This window comes from Protopterus annectens, chromosome 7.part0, assembly GCF_019279795.1.
Source record: "Protopterus annectens isolate FY-2018-M chromosome 7.part0, PAN1.0, whole genome shotgun sequence".
Taxonomy (NCBI): domain Eukaryota; kingdom Metazoa; phylum Chordata; order Ceratodontiformes; family Protopteridae; genus Protopterus; species Protopterus annectens.
The window spans coordinates 246,460,028-246,481,233 of record NC_056739.1 but is presented as its reverse complement, the minus strand read 5'-3'; the positions used below and the strand labels follow the sequence as shown (position 1 = coordinate 246,481,233).

Here is a 21,206-nt window from a genome sequence, read left to right as displayed (position 1 = left end):
CATTTTATCCCTTGCTCTTGCCTGATTAATGAGTGGCAAGCCAGTTCACTTACCTAGCTAATAAAATTAAAATCATGCATTTCCCAGTTTGAGTCCACTAAAGTTATTACTTTTCTGTAAGTTACAAAATGCAGAACAAGCATCTCAGTTTTCTGTAGACTTGTTAAATGTAAAACTAAAACACTATTCATAATATTAACCAAGTTAGCGCATGTAAAACAAAGGCTCTAAAAGATATCTGGTGAGATGCCATGAAAACTGCAGTACAGCACAGTGTAGGTAATGAACACATTTCCATAGAAACCACAAAGATATAGGGTGAACACGCTAAACTATTTTTATTCGCCATTTGTCAGTCAGGTAAGCGAGCTGCTCCAAAATCCTTTACAGCCATGACCCATACATTAAATAATGGCACACTACGTGGCGCCCACACAAGCAAATCTATTTTCACTTGCGTATCAAATGTTTTAAATGAACTACTTACACAGGTTGTGCTTCCGAGCGATGTACCTCATAATTGCATTGCTCTGGGTAAGTTTGTTCTCTCCATCCATCAGGTACGGAAGCTGGAAAAGAAAAGCAGGCACCAATGATGCAGCTTAATGTCTGCCTAAATTCAAAATGCTCACCCACATCAACTCATTCAACTCATGGATACAAAGCTTCTCCCACACTTTATTCTCAACGGTCTTCAAAATCAGTTCAACAGAAATGCAAAATATGAATCTTTACTCACTGTGTGCAGGTTTTTAAAGTCCATTTTCTAAGCACTTTGTTCAGTAATAAAAGTATACAAAAGTGTGAAACAGCTGAATTTAAACTTCCAATATCCAAAATAAGTCACTATCTAAAGAAAATGATGTACTCTGCCAAATAAACCAGTACCCCTTGCCACTGTAAAATGCAAGTGGCCACACAGGCAGCATTGTCCCAATTGTACACCCCCAATACTATGAACACTACATCTTCAAATCACTACTCCTCAATTTCTAAGATTCCTAAACATGCTAAGTAGCACCTTTCAACAGCCGCACCCAACAGGTCCACTCACTTAATTTCACTTGCAAGTCTTTGTCAGTTCATTAAATCAGTCACAAACTGCTTTCACCAAACACATTTGTTGAATTTTACATGGGGTGAAATCATGTTTCCTTTCTCCACCAAAACAGAAACACCCAGTGTTTTACAGCATCCTCATTCTCTGTAAAAGCAGCATCCATCTGTAGCCCACCGGCCCAGTACCCTCTTTGAAGAGATTAATAGTTGTACAAAACAGCCCCCCCCCCAAAAAAAAGTGTCCTATGTACTTTTTCCAAATAATGTACCATCGCTTGCTGTAGAAGTTTTAGTCCAGCACAGATCAAGCTATTGGTTCCTTTCCTTGAGAATAGTTTGCAATTGGAAATTTTTTTTATTGGATTATTCAGAGGGTGTGTTATCATCTAAGCCTTTGATTAGTTGTTTTTTTAGCTCATACTATTAAATCAGGAAGTGAACCATAATTGGATAAGTATAGTGAAAGCTTATTTTGATTGGATGTTCACTTGTTTTTCGCAGGATTTACATTACGATCTGAAAGCGCTTATCTCCTGCATTTCATTAAAAGTTGATTTGGCACACTCTGTGTTTTTGCTGAAGTTTTTACCAGCAGTTATCAGCTGAAGCCGTGGTGTTCTGCCGAAGATTTTACTCGGCTCTAATTTTCTTTTTCCTTGGCAGCTTCAGCAGTGTCGGCAGAGTTTTTGCTTGCTCTATAGGAAAAGCCAATCTGCTTACTCACAAACTGCACAAAAATGCAGACATTTCACATTTAATTACCAGTGTAAGAGTTAAATGTACTACCAACAAAAACTACACAAATGCACTACTTTATCTGGTTTTCACTTACATTGGGAAAATCCAAGCCCAGCTTCTCTTTCTCATCAAGCCAGCAGCTTTTGTCATAATTTGGAGCTGAAACAACAGGAAAGCGTTAGTATCATTCCCCAGCTCAGTGATCCGTTTAAATACGGAGATTTTTAGCTACTTCAAACTGCTACAGAATAAATAAGCCATAATTTAAGTGGACAAAAATAGCACCCAGTGGGAAAACAACATGCATTACAATATTTTAAAAACTGACAGAAAACAAAAAGGAATCCAGTCAAAACTTTAACAGGCAACCTACTAGACTAGGTTAAGAGTAACCATTGCCAAATGCGTTCCTACTGCTAAGAAGAAATTTCTACACAATCTGTACAAAAACAAAAGTAGTTAAGCAAGCTAAAAAATATTCTGTAGCAACACAAAAACAAAAAGTGGTTTTAAAACACTACTGCCATTCAATACAGAGCCCCTTAAAGAGTAGCAATAATCCTACCTCCCAGTGTATCTGCTGCGTAAAAGGCCCATGGGACAGCAGACAGGGCTTTTCTTATGAAGCATTCACAGAAGTGGATAAAAGAATTGATTTAGACAAAAGTTTTTGTTTTTCTATAAATACAATTTCAATAACAGTATTAAAAAAGCAAAACAAAATACAAGGACCACAGACTGAAAGAAGGGAAACAAAAAATAATCACTTAAAAATGTGTCCCATCTAAGACCTTGGATTAATTTGGGTTTTTATAATAAATGCATTCAAGTTCTCTAGATGTTGACTGCTAAAGGCTATACTGTACCCATCAGGAAAAGCAAGTACTAAATAAACAGTTGCAAATCATTCTAGGAAGGAATGATTTGTTACAATCAGAACACTGCATGACAGAACACACTAAATATGATTTTTTTGGTAAGATCAAAACACTGACAAAACCAGAAACACTTATCAAATCTAGCAAAACTTTGAAAGTCATAGAGCCTAATCTGACCTATGAAGGGACAGCTAGTCAAATTTGCACAGTACTCTAGACCCAATGTTATCCATTGCCCCCAAATCAATTTTTAAAGTATTTCATGCAAATGTGTTAAGACTTCTGTAAAATGAGATTTCCCCTTCAGAGGACAGCCTCCTCAACATGTACACCAGCTAAAGACCTTGCAAAGTCAGTCAAAATTAAATTAAGTTGGTTAGAAAATACTGCTCAATACAAAAGCATTGCACAGTGTCATTCTTGGGGGGGGGGGGGTCACAATACAGAAGCTTTGCACAACATCATTCTTTTGGGAGGGCACAATATGATCATTACTACAGAGGAAGATCCACTCCCATCCCGGCAATTAAACTTCTAAAAAAACATTGGCAACTGTTATGCCACATTCAGAGTTGCTTTCAGATACAATGTGGCTTTCAGAAATTATCACTGACTTCAGTGCCAAATTTCTATTGCATTTCTGGACCCAACAAAAGACAAACTGTTTACCAATAACAGTTTGCAGGACAGTGTAGTACATAAAACCCACCAGAATACAGAAATAGCCAGATGAAATCCAGAAGGCAAGTAAAGCAGTCTGAACACCTTTACAAATAAATAAAACGCAGCAGTAATGAAGTATTATTTAGTTCCAGTTTTAGTGCAGACTTGTAAAATCAGCTTTAGCAAGGATTTTAATGTCATGTTTGTACTGCATGACTGCATCAATATCACCCTAACTTCAAGGGGAAGAGAATTTCTGCCTTAGCAAAAGTGGTCAACACTAGTGCATTCGGCAAATTAGTATTCATAGGGTTCTGTTACAGCATGAGGCAAGATATTTGTTTTGCGAAACAGCATAACAGTATGGCTTACTGTTCTGGAAGCTCTGAGCATTACCAAAAAATACACCTGCAAATGTTACGTAACTACAGATAACATACATTTCCTAGATGAAGAAACATGACTTAGTGGGGTGAAGGGGGGGGGGGCTTAAGGCCCCAGTCACACTGCAATCCTTGGCCCAGACAGGCAGACATGTCCTCTTTCACTGCTATCAATTAATAGCAAAGTTTCAATTGTCAAGTTAAATATTTTACCATCCCACTGTACTCCATAGATACAGAATACAGTGTTCAACCAGCCCTACTCTTGACATGATTGCCCTACAACTGGTCTATGGAAAATCCTCCAGCCTCGTCTGAACAGTAGTTCTAAATGGGAAATTCCTCCACTTAGACTGCCAAGCTCAAGTTAACCCCTCGCTCATATTCCCGCTTTAGTACTCTACCTAGTAGTAGTGACCTTCTCCATACTTTTAAAATGTCCTCATCCTAGAGTTCTACTATATAAACCCTTGCTACACATTCACTTCGTTAGCATTCATAGCCCCCCCCTTTTCACCAGGCATTAAATACCATGACATCAAGGTTTACCTGACCATCTGTTGTCAGCCTGATGGAATCAATGGTCCTGTTACAAAGCAACAACTGCCTCATGCTCACACCCAGCTGTTCCCCACATAGAAAAATCTGCCGATACCTACTTAACTTCGAAGGCTAACCTCGCCTCAAAGAATGCAGACTATACCCCACATGTTGCCAGCTAACACGCTCCTCACACAGCCATGCCCACCATGTCCTGGATAAATAAGCCACCTTACAGGAGGTATTTAAATATCCTTGCCTTCTAGATGAAGGTTTTGTATACAAAAGTCACAGGTATCATACTAGCGGGAAGACACTACAAAAAATACACAACCTTAAAAAGGGGATAACAGTTTACAGGCTGAAGCTCTTAAGGCAGTAAGGCCAAGACAGTCTGATACCACTTACCAAGGTTACGCAGAGATCAGAATGGTTAGCTGCCTTTCAGGTGTCAGGATGTGCAGTATCACTAGGTACCCCACATCCCTTCACTAGGTACCCCACATCCCTTCACCTCAAGTACATACATGACATGGTCATTGTGAACATGGGAGTGCACAGCTGAAGACATACTGTCTTGTATCACAACAGCATTATCAGAACAAACATTTGAAATCAATGTGAAACTAACGGAGCAGTACCTAAAAATCACCAAGAATGATGTCACAATATAAGCAAGAGAACATATTTCAGTTACTGACCTAGTTATTAGTGTTATTCTATGGGTATCCAACATCAGTCAGCCTGGGAGGAAATGACAGAAAACACTGTCTGCTTTGCTGCCAAGCATGGCTTGCATTCTCTTTCCTCATGGTCTCTATTGGCCAGGGCCTTTTTCCTCACCCATATAGTGCCAATACTATTACATTATTTTAGGCAAGGTCAGTCTCCTCAAATAATTACATAGCTAACCCAATTAAAACTATATAAAAATTGCACAATGCCAGAAGCCTAAACAGAAGGCTGCACTCTTCCAGACATTCTAAACTCAAAGATATGGACATCTATATAGTTATTGAAACCGGCTTAAAAAACAGAAATAGCACCTCCGATAGTGCAGGCGGCTTTCAGTACAAACACGGAAAATAAGTCATTGGAGGAAGCGTGTTCCAGCCATATTCTTAAGCCATCTCACTTTCAGACTCATGCGACAAGGACCTTGAACTTCTCCATATTCTTTTCATAGTAAAAAGAACTCCATCTCACATCCTAGACAACTACCATATCCCCCTCCATGTCAGCCACTTCCCATAAAGCACATCTAAAACAGACTCCTCTCTCTAACAAGCCTATTATTCTCTTGGGAGACTTCACCTATCCCTCCATTAATTGGGAAACCTACACCTCTTCAAATACACATTCCTGGACTTCATTAATACTAGCTCCCTAGGCCAACGGTTCAAGTCTCAACTAGGAGGTTCTCACCAATATGCTCGAACACCTATAGTTACCATGTCAATATTCAAACAGGTTTTACCCTTTTATCATGTGTTGCTGAATTGTCTTGACTTGCCACATAACCTTCCTATCTTCATATATTATTTCAAAGCAAACCTAATCCTGAAAACTGAAAGCCTGATGAAATTTAAGGGCCCTGCTCTACTTCATGTTGACATTTCACACATGCTGCTACATCTGAATAATCTCTTATGACCACCTCAAATCATGCAGCAAGGTATCTATCCCCACAAGACATGAATACAATGCCAAGTTCAAGAATATACCTCTATGGTGGAACCCGAACATAAAACTTTTACTAGAAGAAACTCAGCCCATAAAAGCAAACTTCATACCCCCATCATCTAGACAGAACTCAAAATCAAATCAAATACCCAAGTACTAATTGAAAATTGTTCAGACCACAGCGTTTCCTCAGCAACACAAGGACTTGTCTTTCTTGAGCTAAGCAAACCACCTTAATGCACTCTGCCTCTCCTACACACTCGTGAGGTGACCACTGTCTAGTCTAGAGGATCCAGTCCTGTGCGACCTCCTGCACATCCACAAAAATAACACCACCTGCTCAAGAGATCTAAACTCCTACCAAAGTGCAAATATGATCTCATAGCAAGACATATACATCCCAGCGAACCCCTCCCCCTTATGGGATACACTTCCTTTGGATTCAAGCAAAGTAGCTCCCTGACCCTCTAGGCATAGCATAACCTGGATGAATGGATGGTGAATTGTAAACAGAGTCTGGCCCCTGAAGCCCTCACTGAAAATTATAAAGGAGTCATGTCAATGGGTGCACTTGTGATTTGATGTATTGTGGCTAGCCTACTAATGGTCATCTGATCAACAGCTTAATGATGACCCTTGTTTGAGATGGCCGAGAAAGATGTTGGAGGCAATGTAGCAGGATTGTCAGTGGTTGAGGTTTCAGTGGCTCCTAGAAAGCTTTAGCAGCTATATCTTGCTTGCCTCAAACACAGGCCTAGTGCTGAAGTGCTGTGATATACAAGGAATCAACTCAGACTGGCAATGAGATTCTAAATGTCAGTTTAAGTATTTATCAGTGCAACAGGCAGGACTAAAATTGTTGCTAAATATGTTGCAACACTGCCAGGCCGAGAGCAAATAAGCTAACCACAAGACAGGCTAGGGCAAATTAGTTAAGGGACCAGTCAAGTATCAAGTGGACTACACGTTGCAGCAACTGTTTAGACACAGGGCAAACAAGGTAAAAGCACACCGACTAGACTGTTGCAAAGTTGTCTTGTCCAAAAAAGTTGCCTCAAAATGGTACAAGTCACAAATTACAATTCTTGTAGCACAACTAAAACAAAACATTTAACAAAATTATTACTCAAAATTACAAGTGTGCACACACTCAAGACAAGCAAACATTTCCCCAACTTCACACATTACCCGACTCGATTCGGAATACCATCAATCTATTTGCCCAAGAATGCACACAATCAGAAGTGTCAAAACTCATGCATTATGGTTCTGGCCCAATTAATGTTCTCATTATACTTCACTAGTGGATTCTGGCTTGACTATATGTTTTAGGAAAAAAACAATTAACTTTCCAAGGCATTGCTCTGATAGGCCATGCAGTCTCAAGTTTGTATTGTGTCTGCACCCAAATATTGAAAAATTATTCCTGGATGCACAGCTCTGACAGTACAGGTATTATCATTTTATTAGTAATTAATCGTTAATAATCCAGTGTAACCAAATGACATGCGTTAATAAGTACTGCATAAACCTAGCAGAACAATTTCATAGGTATACACTTGGCTAATGACCACCGGGGCCTTTATAAGCCTAGCCATGCAACCGAAATGTATTCCATGGGCTGTTTGGCCTTAGAGGTTGTTTTAAGAGGTGTATAGTAGATATGGCATAATTTAACTGCTGCCTCGGTCCAGAAGCATAGGTGTTACACCACAGGTGAATTCCCATAAGTACAACATAAACCCACCAGAAGTAATTATGACAATGCATGCCTTTGCCACAATCAGAAAGATTTACTGCCTGTCTAAATCAAGCACCATGTCATGCATGTTTCAGTGATTTTGCAGTGTGATACAAAAGACATGACTAAAATATTACATATTATAATGCAATGTACCAAGACCCTTATGTCATAGCATTAGCACAGCCGGTATTAGTTACCTCAGTATGATTTGTAATGACTAACTGAACAATTTTGAGCTGCATCACATAAATCTATATGTTCACACGTCAGTCTTGACAGTAACAATACATATCTGAATAGCTTTTGCACATTTTGATATGCAGTTAGGTAAACAAATACCGTTCTCAATTTTTTCTTCCTTTTTTCCTTATATGTGTACTGATTCATACAAATAGACATTTTTATTCAGTTTTAGGATGACTAATACAGACTTTTTTCATATTCAGTGCTGGTGCTTTCTAAGATTTTTTTTACATATACAAGTCTTACTGTATTATTCAGAATGGGTGCATAATGAGAGGTTTTGTTGGGAAAGAGTTGTCTGAAGAAGTACATAGTACTGCCTGTACGAAAGCGCCAATAATAAATATTTTGTGGGATTTTTTTTTTGACTGTTAGGTTTGTTTGAACTTTTTTCCCTGTTTGTAATCAGTCTGTTGTAATTTAAGAAAAACCTGTATGCATGTTAAATACACGAGGAGAATTTGCTCTATACGAAAATAGCATAAATAACTGCTAGAATTTTTTTTTTTGGGGAGGACGCTGAGTTTAAGCCCATTAAGGCTGGGGTCAAATTGCTTTCTTCTACCCAGGGAGTGCTAACACTAGTTAGTTGCCTTAGGTTTTTCCAAATTCCGCAAGCTGGTCCACTGAACCCATCCAGAAATGAAAGTTATGCCAGGTTTTACAAATGTTAAGAGTTGTATAAATTTACAAAACATACCTTTTCCACAACTATAAAGTTTATTCTCATAGGCTGTCCCGGTATATTCCAAAAGTAGACGGATTGGTTGGGCCAGCTAAAAAGACCAAAAACAGTAATGAACATCAAAATAATGAACTTATTTAATTGCCTCTGTTTAAAGTGTAATTTAAAATTAAAGCCCGATCAAAAGGATGACAGCAATGATGACCATGGTTAAGTCACAAATATGAGGATGCTCAGGTTACGCTTTTACATTTGGAGAGAAGCAGACCTGGTTAAATTAAAAATCTTGGTCAAGCAAAGCACACACATGCATAGCTAATCAGCATTTTCCCCTGGCTCCTTCCCCTATATAAACAATTTTACAAGGTGAACAGCTCCCTCATAACCCTCACAGGAACAATCAATAAACCAATAAATAATTGCTATCCTACTTATACAGAGGACTGAACCCAGCCCTTTCCCATTTGACAACAAAAAAAAAAATGCAGACATTCACTGCCTGCATCCACTGATAGTAATGTCTTTTGGCTTTTCCCGGTTAGGGATCACCACAGAGGAACGCCGGTCCGCTTAGGATTGGCAGTAGATTTTTATGGTGTCGAGGTGCCAGCCCGAAGACGCACCCATTCACGCACGCAACTACCTGCATGTCTTTACATGTCACTTGACCGCGGGGAGGACATGCAGACTCCAAACAGAGGGTGCTCCAGCCGAGAATCGAACTGGAGAACCTCTTGCTGTGAGGGGACAACACTAACAGCTGCACCACCGCAGCCTCACAGCCTGCATCCACTGAAAAATGTTTCAATCAAAATCACTGAAGAATACAACCAGAAAGCATTCTGTGGATCAACATGAGTTAAACACCTTTGCCATTATCAAGCTCAGTGCTGAAAAGGTGCAGTGCAGAACACAACGTGTAGGCTATTCAAAACTTCTAGCTACCTCTGTCTGCTTGAAACAAGAGTTTCAAGGGATTTCACTGGTCTTCATTTCCAACCAAGTCTAGTTAACAGGTAGCATAACTTTCCTGGCTAACCTTTCAAGATTCACCAGTTTGTCACACCACTAGCTTCTATGATATCTAGCAAATTGCATCATTTTCAGTTTATATGTATTGTGCATTTTTGTTTGACACATCCTTATCCCATCTACACCACTGGCACATTTTTTTCTTTAAACATGTGCCTTCCGATCCATGAACTAGCCTGAAAATGATTTGCCCGTGTTCTTGAATACATTACAGCATCTAGTGAATTAAGTACTGCGAGGCGCATACACCACCACAACTTCACAATTTGTACACATTTTATTTAACCCTGTTCCACACATTTATTGTATCCCATATAACACAAAGAGCTCCAGACTTGTCTTTGTGCATGTACAGCAGTGCACCCAAAGTCTATGTACATACTTCATGCTTTTCCCTAACAATAAGGATGAAGTAAAAACTTTCCAAATTCAGTGACATCACCATACTGAAAGCACCATTTTCAGGTTTCTTCTTTGCAAAGCAGCAGCCTAAAACCATCATCTGTTCACAAAAAAAAAAAGATGTATCTGGCACTTCAAGCACTACATAATGTAGAGCAAAGGTTTGACAAAAAGTACATATTACCAACACACTTAACGTAACCCACTGGGACGCAGTAGAGTAATATGCATCATTACTGATTATTACTGCATTACCAATCTACACTACTGTGGAGCAGAGTAACTTCTTGGATGCACAGCAGCAAACCTTGAAGTATAATCATACCACAATAATGAACTCTGACTTTGATACTGACCAATTATAACCAGTTATTTACTGCCCTGGAATCTCACACACACAAAAGGATAACAGTTTTGTACAGATCTGTTGACCATTTTTAACATACATGTTTATAGGAATTTACTAGGCTTGCAGCCCTAGAGTCCTTGCACACCTAGCCAGGTTAGTCCCAAATTGCCCCAATTGTCCTTTGTTAAATGGATGCAATTCACATAGCAAGTCTATGATCAACACCGACTTCCCTTGTCCATGAGGGACATGGGTGCCACCCCAGGGTGAATTTGAGGTCTCCTATCCATTCGTCTAGGCTGTGCTTGAATAAGGTCAGGGAGGAGCTTTGCTTCACATGAATCAGAAGTTCATTCCAGAGCAGTAGCAATCTTTGGGAGGTATCCGTCTCACCAGCATGTTTTGGTTTATGTCACAGGCTAGGTTCAGATCCCTAGAGCAAGTGACTCTTCTGCCATTTGACTTGCAGATATGCAACATTTCCATCAGGGCAGGGCAGGAGACTGCCCTGTAGGCCAGGCACAAGATGCCCCTCAGCAGCCTATGAAATATAGAGTACAGCGACAGAGCTATCAGTCTATCCATACAAGTCAAGATTTGGAGGCCCTGAATTTTCTTTGTGAGAAACGTCTGAGGTCTCCCCAGCTAATGCAGGTGTCTGGTGAGGTACATGCAAAACGGAGCCTTGAACTCTATTCATGGTCTGAGAAGGGTTGAGTACAGTGGAATTATAAACACCCTTAGAACTGATGTGATGGCCTTAACATAGAAGGCTTTCCTTACTACTACGGAAAATTGGTGGTTGAAGTTCAGATTGCCATCTGCTTGTGTTCCCAGTTCTCGCACCACTGGGTTTGAACCTAGGGTGGTGCTGTCAATATTGCAAATGGCAGGGAATTCCACTTCGCAAAGGGGATAATGCACTTTTTTGCATTTAATTTTAGATTGCCATTTGTTTGTGTTAGCCCCTCCTGTAATATGTTAGCACTGTTGTGAGACTCCATGTTTGCACACAATTCGCAGTCAGCAAACTTGGTAAGCCAGAGGCAGTCTACTTTAGCCTGGACTTCCCGACAAACAGTAAAAGGGCCCAGCACAGAATCTTGTCGTAAACCACTAGTGAATAGCATACCGGTAAAGGCAGACTAACCAACTGACAGTATGTGTTCCGTCAGTGATCCAATTGGTTACCCATCAAGTGACACAAGGGTTAATCCCCAGCTGGGAGAACTTAATGATACCAAAGTTGGGGGATTGTGTGAAAAGCCTTTACTAGGTCAAAATAGGCAGTATGTACTGGCTTACCTTCCTCCAGGGATTCGGTGACTCTCAAAGAAGTCAGCTATGTTTAATAAGCATAATCTACCCTTAACCAAGCCAAACCGGGTTAAGGTCAGGTCTAGAATATGGTTACGTATGTACTTGTTGATAAAGTCCATTAAGATTCTTTCTATGGTTTTGTACACGAGACTGGTTAGACTTACGGGTCTATAGTTCCCAGGGTCAGTTGATGGCCCTCCTTCGTGCAAGGGGATTACAGCTGCTGTACTTCACTCTGCTGAACAAAGCCAGTTTTCAGGCTATAGTTAAACAGAATGCAAAGTGGGTCTGCTAGGTCCTGTTTTAGATTACTTAGTAAGCAACCTGCAATGTTATCTGGTCCCCACTGAGGCCATGTTTTTGGCCTTGGAAAGTGTAGATATGACCTGATCTCTAGAGAGAATAGGTAGAGGACTGGCCTCAGATATGCTATGCGGTATGGCTAGTGGGGACAGAGGGATGAAATCTGCAGCAAATCTGTCAGCTAGAAGGTTGGCAATTTCTTCTGGTTAGGAGTGTTACTGTCTACTACCAGTTCAACACATAGCTGGGCATTCCCTTTTATATTTCAAACATAGTTAAAAATGCACTAGGAATATCCTTAGCTAGAGAAGCTATTTTAGCTTCATAATTAGCTTTAGAGACTTACAATACTTCTGATTTGATCGTTCAAGCTCTGGAGGGTGTTCTTCCTCTGTAGAGTCAGTTCCCTCTTGGTCTTAGACACCAGTTTCTTCCGCTTGTTATATAAACTAATTATACCTCAGGTTCACCAGGGTGTCTTGTTTTTTTAGAAGGACCTGATCCACTCAAGTACAGTTTCTTAAATGTTTATACAGGGCATTTGTGTACAACACTGCACAGAAGTAGTGGTCGTCTGACTGTGGGGGATTATAACACTTTTTATATCATCGCATAAGTATGCTACAGTTTGCTTGAGAAACTTTTTTTGTTCCTGTGGGGGTGTCGGGTCAAACAGTTACCTTTGAACGGGACAGATTTATGGCCCGACCTTACCAGGGAGGGCATCACACCAGGCAGTGACCTCCCATGTTGGTAAATACTACATCAAGCACATTTCAGCCCTTTGTGGGGGTACAGACTGTAAATACAAATATGCTGGAACAAAGTTCATAAACCTCTGGGCGAGCATGTTTGTACTCCTGTATGTCACCCAGTTGATGGAAGGATATCTGAAATCTCCCGTAACCATGGTGTTGAGCTGCATGGCTAGTGACTCCGGCAAGTCCCAGCAGGCAGTGTGCTTTTCTTGGTTCATGGTGGGGGACCTACAGCTAGCAATGATGCTAAAGGATATTTTGCCTACAGTCAATTGAACATGGAGTAGTTCGAGAGAGAGTCATACCGTTTGATCAATCCCGAGGTGTACTTGGCTTTAACAAAGATGGATACACCTCCACCTTTTCCCTTTCATGCTTATTTTAAGGTCTGAATGTGGGGAAGGCATTGTAGCCTTGCACAACCAGTGTGCTCTCCTTAACCTTGAATCATGTCTCAATGAGTTCACAGACGTCAGCATCTTCCAAGGAATGCAGTTTCATATTTAGACACTTAATAAGTAGCAGAACCTTGGGTATGTCAAGCGGATTTTGTTACATCAGAAATGTTGAAACTAACTACAAAAAGCCCCATGGAGGAGGCAAGTGCCTTTACCAGTACCCAAAAAGCCTATTGAAGACAGGTGCAGTTCATCTCTGGCAAAGCACCGCAGCCTGTTGACCAGGTCTTCCCAGTCCGACAGATATTGGACCCCCCTGGGCTGACACCAGAAGGTAAACCAGTTGTTGAAGTCTATCATTTTTTGTTTATACTGTGGCATCCTGGGTGAACACAGAATGCTACTTTGGGCTTCAGTCATACCTGCCTGGGACACAATCTGAGACTTCAGTCATGTCTCTCTTCATATAGTCCAGAGAGGTATGCTACAAGTCATTCACCCCAACATGGACCATTACAGAGTCATAACAGTATGTGTGGAGTGATTTGACTGAGCCAGATAACTGACTGTAACCTTCTTGTCCAGCTTGGTGAGGGGGACGTGTCTCACACTATGGAGTCACCTATGACAAAGACATTAGATTTGGAGGTGTTTTGCCATGGGGTTTTTGCTGAGTGAGACACTGGTGTATGTTGCGTGCAGTGGTTTCTGTTTCCATAATGGTGTGTGCAAGTGGTTTACATTTGGAAAGTTTCTGATCTTTTGATAGGCTTCTAGTGAGTACCTCTGCGTGTGTGGTGCGTGTGTCATGACCTTATTTTCTGTGAACTGAAGTGTGTGTTGACAACCTGTCTGATGCCAAGTTTGTTGTTACACATGAGAGAACAGATTCCAATTTCATAATGTAATTGCATCTCTCACACACAAGGTTTTTGTGGCTGTCGGTATACATGAGGCAATTTACTACACTGACGCAGAATGCTCATGTCAATCAGGCTGGCCAGATAAATGATGGGAAACTGCCCTGCCATTACAAAACAGTTTTTTTTTTAACCAGTTTTTGCACTAGGACTGACAAAAGGCTCGCTCTACTGAAGGCTAGGAATGATAAAGTGTGGCAACACTGCTCATTGCGCAGCCTAGTTTCCCACAGAGCAGCAAGAAGCGTGGGAAGTTTCCACCAACATATGTCTAGAAAAAATTATGTTCCAAGGTGTTTGAGTCTATACAGAGCACCGGTAGCCTCCACGGTGCCATATGTGGCAATGCACAACCAAGAGGTTTAAATACAGCTAAAAATTAAACACTTCATCTACCAACAGGAAAGCCCACATCAAATCTTCCTCCAGCAATCCCCAGCAGGTTGTATTCACACTTCTGCCACAAAGGTTCAGGGCAGCCCTTCTTGACGCAAGATTGCCGGTTTGGTGCTCAAGTGCATCAATAACAGGATAGACTCATTGGGCCCGAATCTACTTTATGCTATCTAGGTATCCGTACACTGTAAATCAAGTGCAGAGAACAAAGCAGTTGCAGTGTAAAAAATGCATTAATTTGATAGGAAAAAAAAATCTTCTGTTTTATCTTGAATTACAGCAGAAACAAACCTCTGGCAAAGAACACCAAGCGTAGAACTTCTCCAGTTAATCGTGTGTGTGTGTGTGTGTGGGGGGGGGGGGTGGCTCCACATCTATCTGCTACCAGAATTTGAACAGTCAAACTTGCACCAGGTGCAGATTGTGATTACTTGATTGATGGCTGCATAAGGCTGCCAAGCTAAGGGCACAGCAAATCAGCAAGATGCACAACATACCGCACTATAGCAATTCAGCAAACATTCGGGTGGGAGACCAATGATCTTCCTGCTTACTATCAACACTGCAGATCAAAGTCAGAAGCCAGCACTGCTGGTAGGGGCTACCAATGATACACTATTACAAAAGGTATGTGAGGCACTATGTACAAGCACAGTACCCTACCTATTAAGTTTTTAATACACATCACTTTCAATGGAAAGTCCTTTACCTTGTAAGTGTAAGCCAGAATGCACAAAGTATGAGTTCCTTATTCATTTCGATATTAGTCACAGAAGATGTGTGACATTTAGCATCAGAGAGCAGAGTCTTGTGTCGATGCTTTACTTTCATTTTGCACAGTGCAACATGCAACTACAAGGCTCCCGTTGCTAACGCCTTATAGCCAGGTAGAACTCCTCCACAAGAGCTGTGTAACCCCATCTTAACAGTTGGGCAAAACTGTTGGTGAAATTGAAGTGCATTATACAATGACCCCCCATTAACATTCAAAAATGTGCACGCTGATTTGTCAGCGTGCACGTTGTAAATCAGAGTTATAGTAATGGAAAAAGGTCTAGTCGCCCAGACTTTTTCCATTACTATAACTTTTTTTTTTTTTACAGCAACAGAGAATGCAAAATCTCCGTTGCTTCACACTGTCTTGCTATATAGCGAGACAGCTTTAAAAAAAAGCAACGGAGATTCTCTGTTGCTTTTTTTTAAAGCTGTCTCGCTATGTTAAACCCATTTACCATAGCGAAACAGTTTGTAAAAAGCAACTAAGATCTTGCTTTCTCTGTTGCTTTTGCCCACAGCTCTGATGTACTGCGTAGGCATACGCATGGGCAGTACATCAGAACTGCCGCAGAATACCAGACAGCTGCGGAAGGGCAGCAAGGAGGCATTATACAATGCCATTATTTAAGAAAAGTAATTATTTTTTTTCTTAAATAATGTCATTGTATAATAGCAATAACCCACTTCTGGGTATGGGTAATGCTGGATTTACCCAAGGTTGGCTGTTTGGCCACTCGGGCTTCGCCCTCGTGACCAAACCACACCAACCGTGGGTAAATCCAGCATTACCACACCCAGGCGTGGGTTATTGCTATATTAACCCACCACCGAGTTCACGCAGGAATGGGTGTGCCCACAGTGATTGACATGCCTGAGGGCGGGGATTCACAAAAGCAATGTGCCGTGATTGACAAGCAGTGCAAATGTAACAGAGCATTTAGTAAGCACAATAATGACACGAATGGAACCCAGCCACTGGGGATGCACAAGCCAGTGCATTTCTTTGTGCCGGTCCCAAGCCCGGATAAATGGGGAGGGTTGCGTCAGGAAGGGCATCTGGCGTAAAAATTCTACCACAACATTTATGGTGCAGAAATTTCATATTTCCATACCGGATCGGTCGAGGCCCGGGTTAACAACGACCGCCAGCAGTACTGTTAGCCAACAGGGTGCTGGCGGAAATTGGGCTACTGTTGGCTGAAGGAGAAGAGGAGGGCGAAGGCAGGAAGAGAGGAGGAAGGTTAGAAGTGTAGCAGTGAGGGTAGGAACTTTGAATGTTGGCAGTATGACTGGTATAGGAAGAGAGCTAGCTGATATGATGGAGAGAAGGAAGGTTGATAAATTGTGCGTGCAAGAAACCAGATGGAAGGGAAGTAAGGCCAGGTGTTTAGGAAACGGGTTCAAATTGTTCCATCATGGTGTGGATGGCAGGAGAAATGGGGTAGGGGTTATACTAAAGGAACAATATGGCAAGAGTGTTTTAGCAGTGAAGAGCGTGCCTGACAGAGTGAGGTTTATGAAGCTCGAAATTGATGGTGTAATGATGGATGTTAGTACACATGCACCACAAGTTGGGTGTGCGATGGATGAGAAAGAGAAATTTTGGAGTGAGTTGGATGGAAGTTGTGGTGAGTGTACCCAAGGGCGAGAGACTAGTGATTGGAGCAGACTTTAATGGGCATGTTGGCAAAGTGAACAGTGGGGATGAGGAAGTGATGGGTAGGTATGGTGTTAAGGAGAGGAATGCAGAAGGTCAGATGATTGTGGATTTTGCGAAAAGGATGGACATGGCTGCGGTGAATAAGTATTTTAAGAAGAGGGCGGAGCATAGGGTGACGTACAAGAGTGGAGGAAGATGCACACAGGTGGATTATATCCTATGTAGGAGGGACAGTCTGAAGGAGATTGGAGACTGTAAAGTGGTGGCAGGGTAAGTGTAGTTAAGCAGCGTAGAATGGTGGTCTGTAGGATGACGTTGGTGATCAAGAAGAGGAGGAGGAGTGTAAAAGCAGTGCCAAGGATTAAATGGTGGAAGTTAATAAATGGTGATTGTGAGGTGGAGTTTAGGGAAGAGTTAAGACAGGCACTGAAAGTTACCGAACAGCTGGGTAACTACAGCAGAACTATTAAGGGAGACTGCTAGAAAGGTGCTTGGTGTGACATCTGGACAGAAGAACTGGTGGTGGAATGAGGAAGTACAGAAGAGTATACAGAGGAAGAGGCTGGCGTCTTGATTTTTGACATACTCTTAATAAATAATGCCAATAATTAGAGTTAGTTACTTCTTTCAAGAAAATATACATTTCACATTAAATGTGGCAATGTCTTGCGTTAAAAGCACTAATATTTTAAAATGTGTTTAGTGATTAGTGATATAGCACGAAAAATATTTAAAAACTGCTTTATTAATGGCGAAATATAGGTCTAAATTACCTTGTGTTTTTGGTGGCATCTTTCAATCAAACGGTGGGCGGTGCAGTCAAAATGGTCACAGGCGCGGTTTGGGCGGGGCATACCACTGCGCATCTGGTGGGTTAATACACTTCAATTTCGCCAAACTGTTTACAGTTCACTTTAACAAATATAATTATATCCTTAATAAAACAAACTATATACTGCATCCTTACCGAAAAGAGACAATACAATCAATCACGAATTCCACACCTACACGCGCAATCACCGCGGGTCACTCTTCGTTACCGCCTTAGACCTTTGTTGCTGTCAATCACAAAGGGCGGTAATGTCAAACTCCATGCCCACCGCTGAGCAAACAAACGGGTGGGGGTGGCAGTAAGCGTTTACATCACTTTAAATGTACCGTAACTGTTTAACAAACCATACCCGAGCAAAAAGGTAGACACAATGAACCTGAAAGCAATCCATGTAGATCAGCATGTGTTGCCCCTTAACAAATTAATCAGCTTCAAGTTGCATATAAAACCAAACTACTAATTCAGGGTACAGCCTGAATTAAAACTGAGAAACATAAATACGTCGCATAATTTAATGTGCAATTATTCAGCTTACGACCCTGAGTAAACAGTTCCCTGTACGTCCACTGCTGCACACCTTTACACCGCAGCAAGCAAGCCCCCCCCCCCATTTTACTGTGCACATGGTCATACTTACAACCCCTTATAAGTACAGAAAAAACACCCCAGTAAAACTCATACTGAGCATAATTTTTCACTCAAACACCTTAGTTGAATAAGATAAACAAGGCCTGTTATACATATAACGACAATAATACTTGCTGCATACCCCACGAATATCCCAATAAGCCAGAATCACCACCATTTGGACTGTCTTGTGTTTTACTCCGTAGATAGTGCAATACACCGCCCAGGACTGTCACATATCAATGCAAAGATTCCACAGCTTCAGTAGAATTAGGCACGACTAGCTACAAAACATCCAATCACTGTCGCGAATAAAATTTAGGTCACCGTAACCTGAAGGCGGACACCACTGTGGACGCTGCTGATAGGACCCCAGAGTGAAGGTGTTGTACTTTAAAATACACCTAAAGCTAAGGTGGCTGTGAGCAGTAGAGGTGTCTTCCCACGCACAATGCACATGCAGTTTTTGTGTGTATCGTACTTAGGCACATTTTAAATAAGCATTTTCTGAAGCTTATGGCAACTTGACACCATAAAAAAAAAAAACAATTGCCAATCATTAGCGGACCGGAGTTCCGCTGTGGCGACCCCTAACCGGGAAAAGCCGAAAGACAAACAACAACATGAAACTCCGATGTGTGTCATTTTTAGTCCTCAATAATTTGCCAGACATTTGCAAATTGTATGAGAACAGACCAAAGTATGAGGAGAGAGAGATATTTCACCTGGCTACTACTGTGAGTCGCCTGGACAAGTAGTTTAGAGACCTTGTTGATGGATAGATGGATATACAAAAGTCTGAAAGATAATGAAAACCTCCAGAAGCAAGGAAACTGAAATAAATGGTATAACCTGACCTAAAAAAAGACTTGTTTTAAACGTACGCATTAATTCAAAAATATGAATTCAGGAAACATTATAAAGCAAAAGCATCTATTTTAAAAAGCTAGGCTAAGGTATTATGACAATAATTGGTGGTAAAGACGTGAGTTCTGTTATATTAACCCACTTCATTCAGTTGGACCTTGTTGTCTAACTTCAGTGCTCGACTCGTGTAAATCCTACATAACCTACGGCCACTTCACTGAGTATTGTTTGCTTTTTCTGGGTTAACAAAAACAAATTAGGATATGCATACATAGCTTAAAAGGAATGCAGATACTTAAACATGCATGTACTTTATGCTCAATACAGTATTTCTAATTTGCTATGGATCTATAATCCTACTGCTGTGACTTTCACAAAAATGTTCAGTTTATGAATTGTATACATGCTGGCTCTTGATGCCTGTATCTTTATAGTAAACACCTATGCTGTGCAGATACCACCTTTGAGTCTGCTGTAAGAAACAATAATTCAGAACTGCAACTAAGTAACCTATCACCTTGTGCAGTTCCTAAAATTGGTCTTCCCCTCAATGTGAAGTTGAGAACCCAAAAATAGAGCTCAAGCTGCTTGCTACGAATGTAACAAGTAGTTTGCTAATAAAACTTGACTACACACAAAGTGCTTCAACACTCTGCTTGTGTTGTGACCACAAATGCAGTTTTGGCAATCCTTTCTGACTATTAGTTCTGCACATCCACACCATTGGTACCTACCGTTTACACATTCTACCTCCTTGTGCCCGTAAGTAGCTTCCCCCTGCCCTAGCTATGTCTCTGCCATCATTTATGGAAAACTAGACAAGGTGTTTAAAAAAACTGTTAATCTGAAGTTTTATATGACTTTAGTATTGTCAGGGCAACATATTTAGTGCTACAAATATTAAACAGCAGTGAAAAAAAAATAACCCAGTCCTATAGTAGGCCAGGTTATACTCCTGTGGGTATTACTGAATGACTGATAACTACTATTGCTGCATCATGGATATAACATGACCATTAGAATTCTGGGAATTTGAAATGTAGCTTTTTGAATCCACAATTCCAAATTCCATAAAATGAAGGCCCCACTCACCAAACCTCTGCAGAGTACAAATACATTAAAAGGACAGTCCCAGGGATTTTTTGTTTTGATTCTGGTCTTTGTTTACATTATCAGTCTGGCTTTTTGAGCATGTCAGAGCTTTGGCTGTGGGAGCTGGGGGAAGGGTGCCTACAGGAAGTTTCAAAAGTGTTAACCAGATTCCATCTCAAATTGCAGTTTTACTTACAACAGCTTTCGAGTCATTTATTAGTATTGCCCATGCATTTTATCCTCAGAGAAAAGTAGCGTTTCAGAAATTTTGTGTACCGACTGCTACTATCTTGCAGGAAAGCATATGAGAAATGCAATGCTAAAACATTATTAACTGGAGTTTTCTGTTCCTTTCATTTCCGTATTTTATTTTGTGCTGATTTCTGAATGCAAGTTAAGTGATTCGATGACCTAACTGCCACTAGCTCTGTAAAAAGAATTTGAATGCTCAGACAGTAGTAGAAATACTCCTTTCTTTCTTTTTTCATATTTTATTTTATTTATTTATTTATTTTTATCTCTGAATACTAGCTATGTGCAGTGGCTTTCTGACCTGCAGGTATCTCTGTAAAAAAGCATATGTGTGATGCAAGGTTCAGACATTAGTAGACAGTCTTCTGGTCCTTTGATTTTCTAGTCTATATGAATACTAGCCAAGTGCTCAGATTTTATGACCTGGTTGCTTCTATTTTTCTAGAAGCATAAGTGATGCATTTTTCAAACCATGTCCCTCAATTGCCCTTGATTTTCAGTGATCTCCATGACTTTGACTCGGATTGTACCTCTGCTCCTCTTGATCATTCCGAAAACTGGTGACTTTGTAGAAAATGTGGTGAATTACCCTTAATAAATAATGA

General features: G+C 40.8%; 1 protein-coding gene across 4 annotated transcripts in view; it reads right to left on the bottom strand.

Moving 5' to 3' along the window:
* LOC122806376 (glutathione S-transferase Mu 5-like) overlaps positions 1-18,811 on the bottom strand; it is a 175,666-nt gene extending 156,855 nt beyond the window's left edge. Inside the window, exons 1-5 of one of the 4 annotated variants that reach the window (XM_044076728.1) lie at positions 18,533-18,811; positions 8,632-8,707; positions 2,363-2,410; positions 1,892-1,956; positions 488-569 (exon numbers count right to left, since the gene is read on the bottom strand). In XM_044076728.1, the coding sequence (XP_043932663.1) occupies positions 488-569; positions 1,892-1,956; positions 2,363-2,410; positions 8,632-8,707; positions 18,533-18,568 (307 nt within the window). In that variant the 5' untranslated portion in view covers positions 18,569-18,811. Of the gene's footprint in view, positions 1-487; positions 570-1,891; positions 1,957-2,362; positions 2,411-8,631; positions 8,708-17,704; positions 17,836-18,532 lie in introns of those variants that run through there. The other 3 variants (XM_044076726.1, XM_044076730.1, XM_044076727.1) reach the window with 3 other exon arrangements.
* Positions 18,812-21,206: the final 2,395 nt, after the last annotated feature.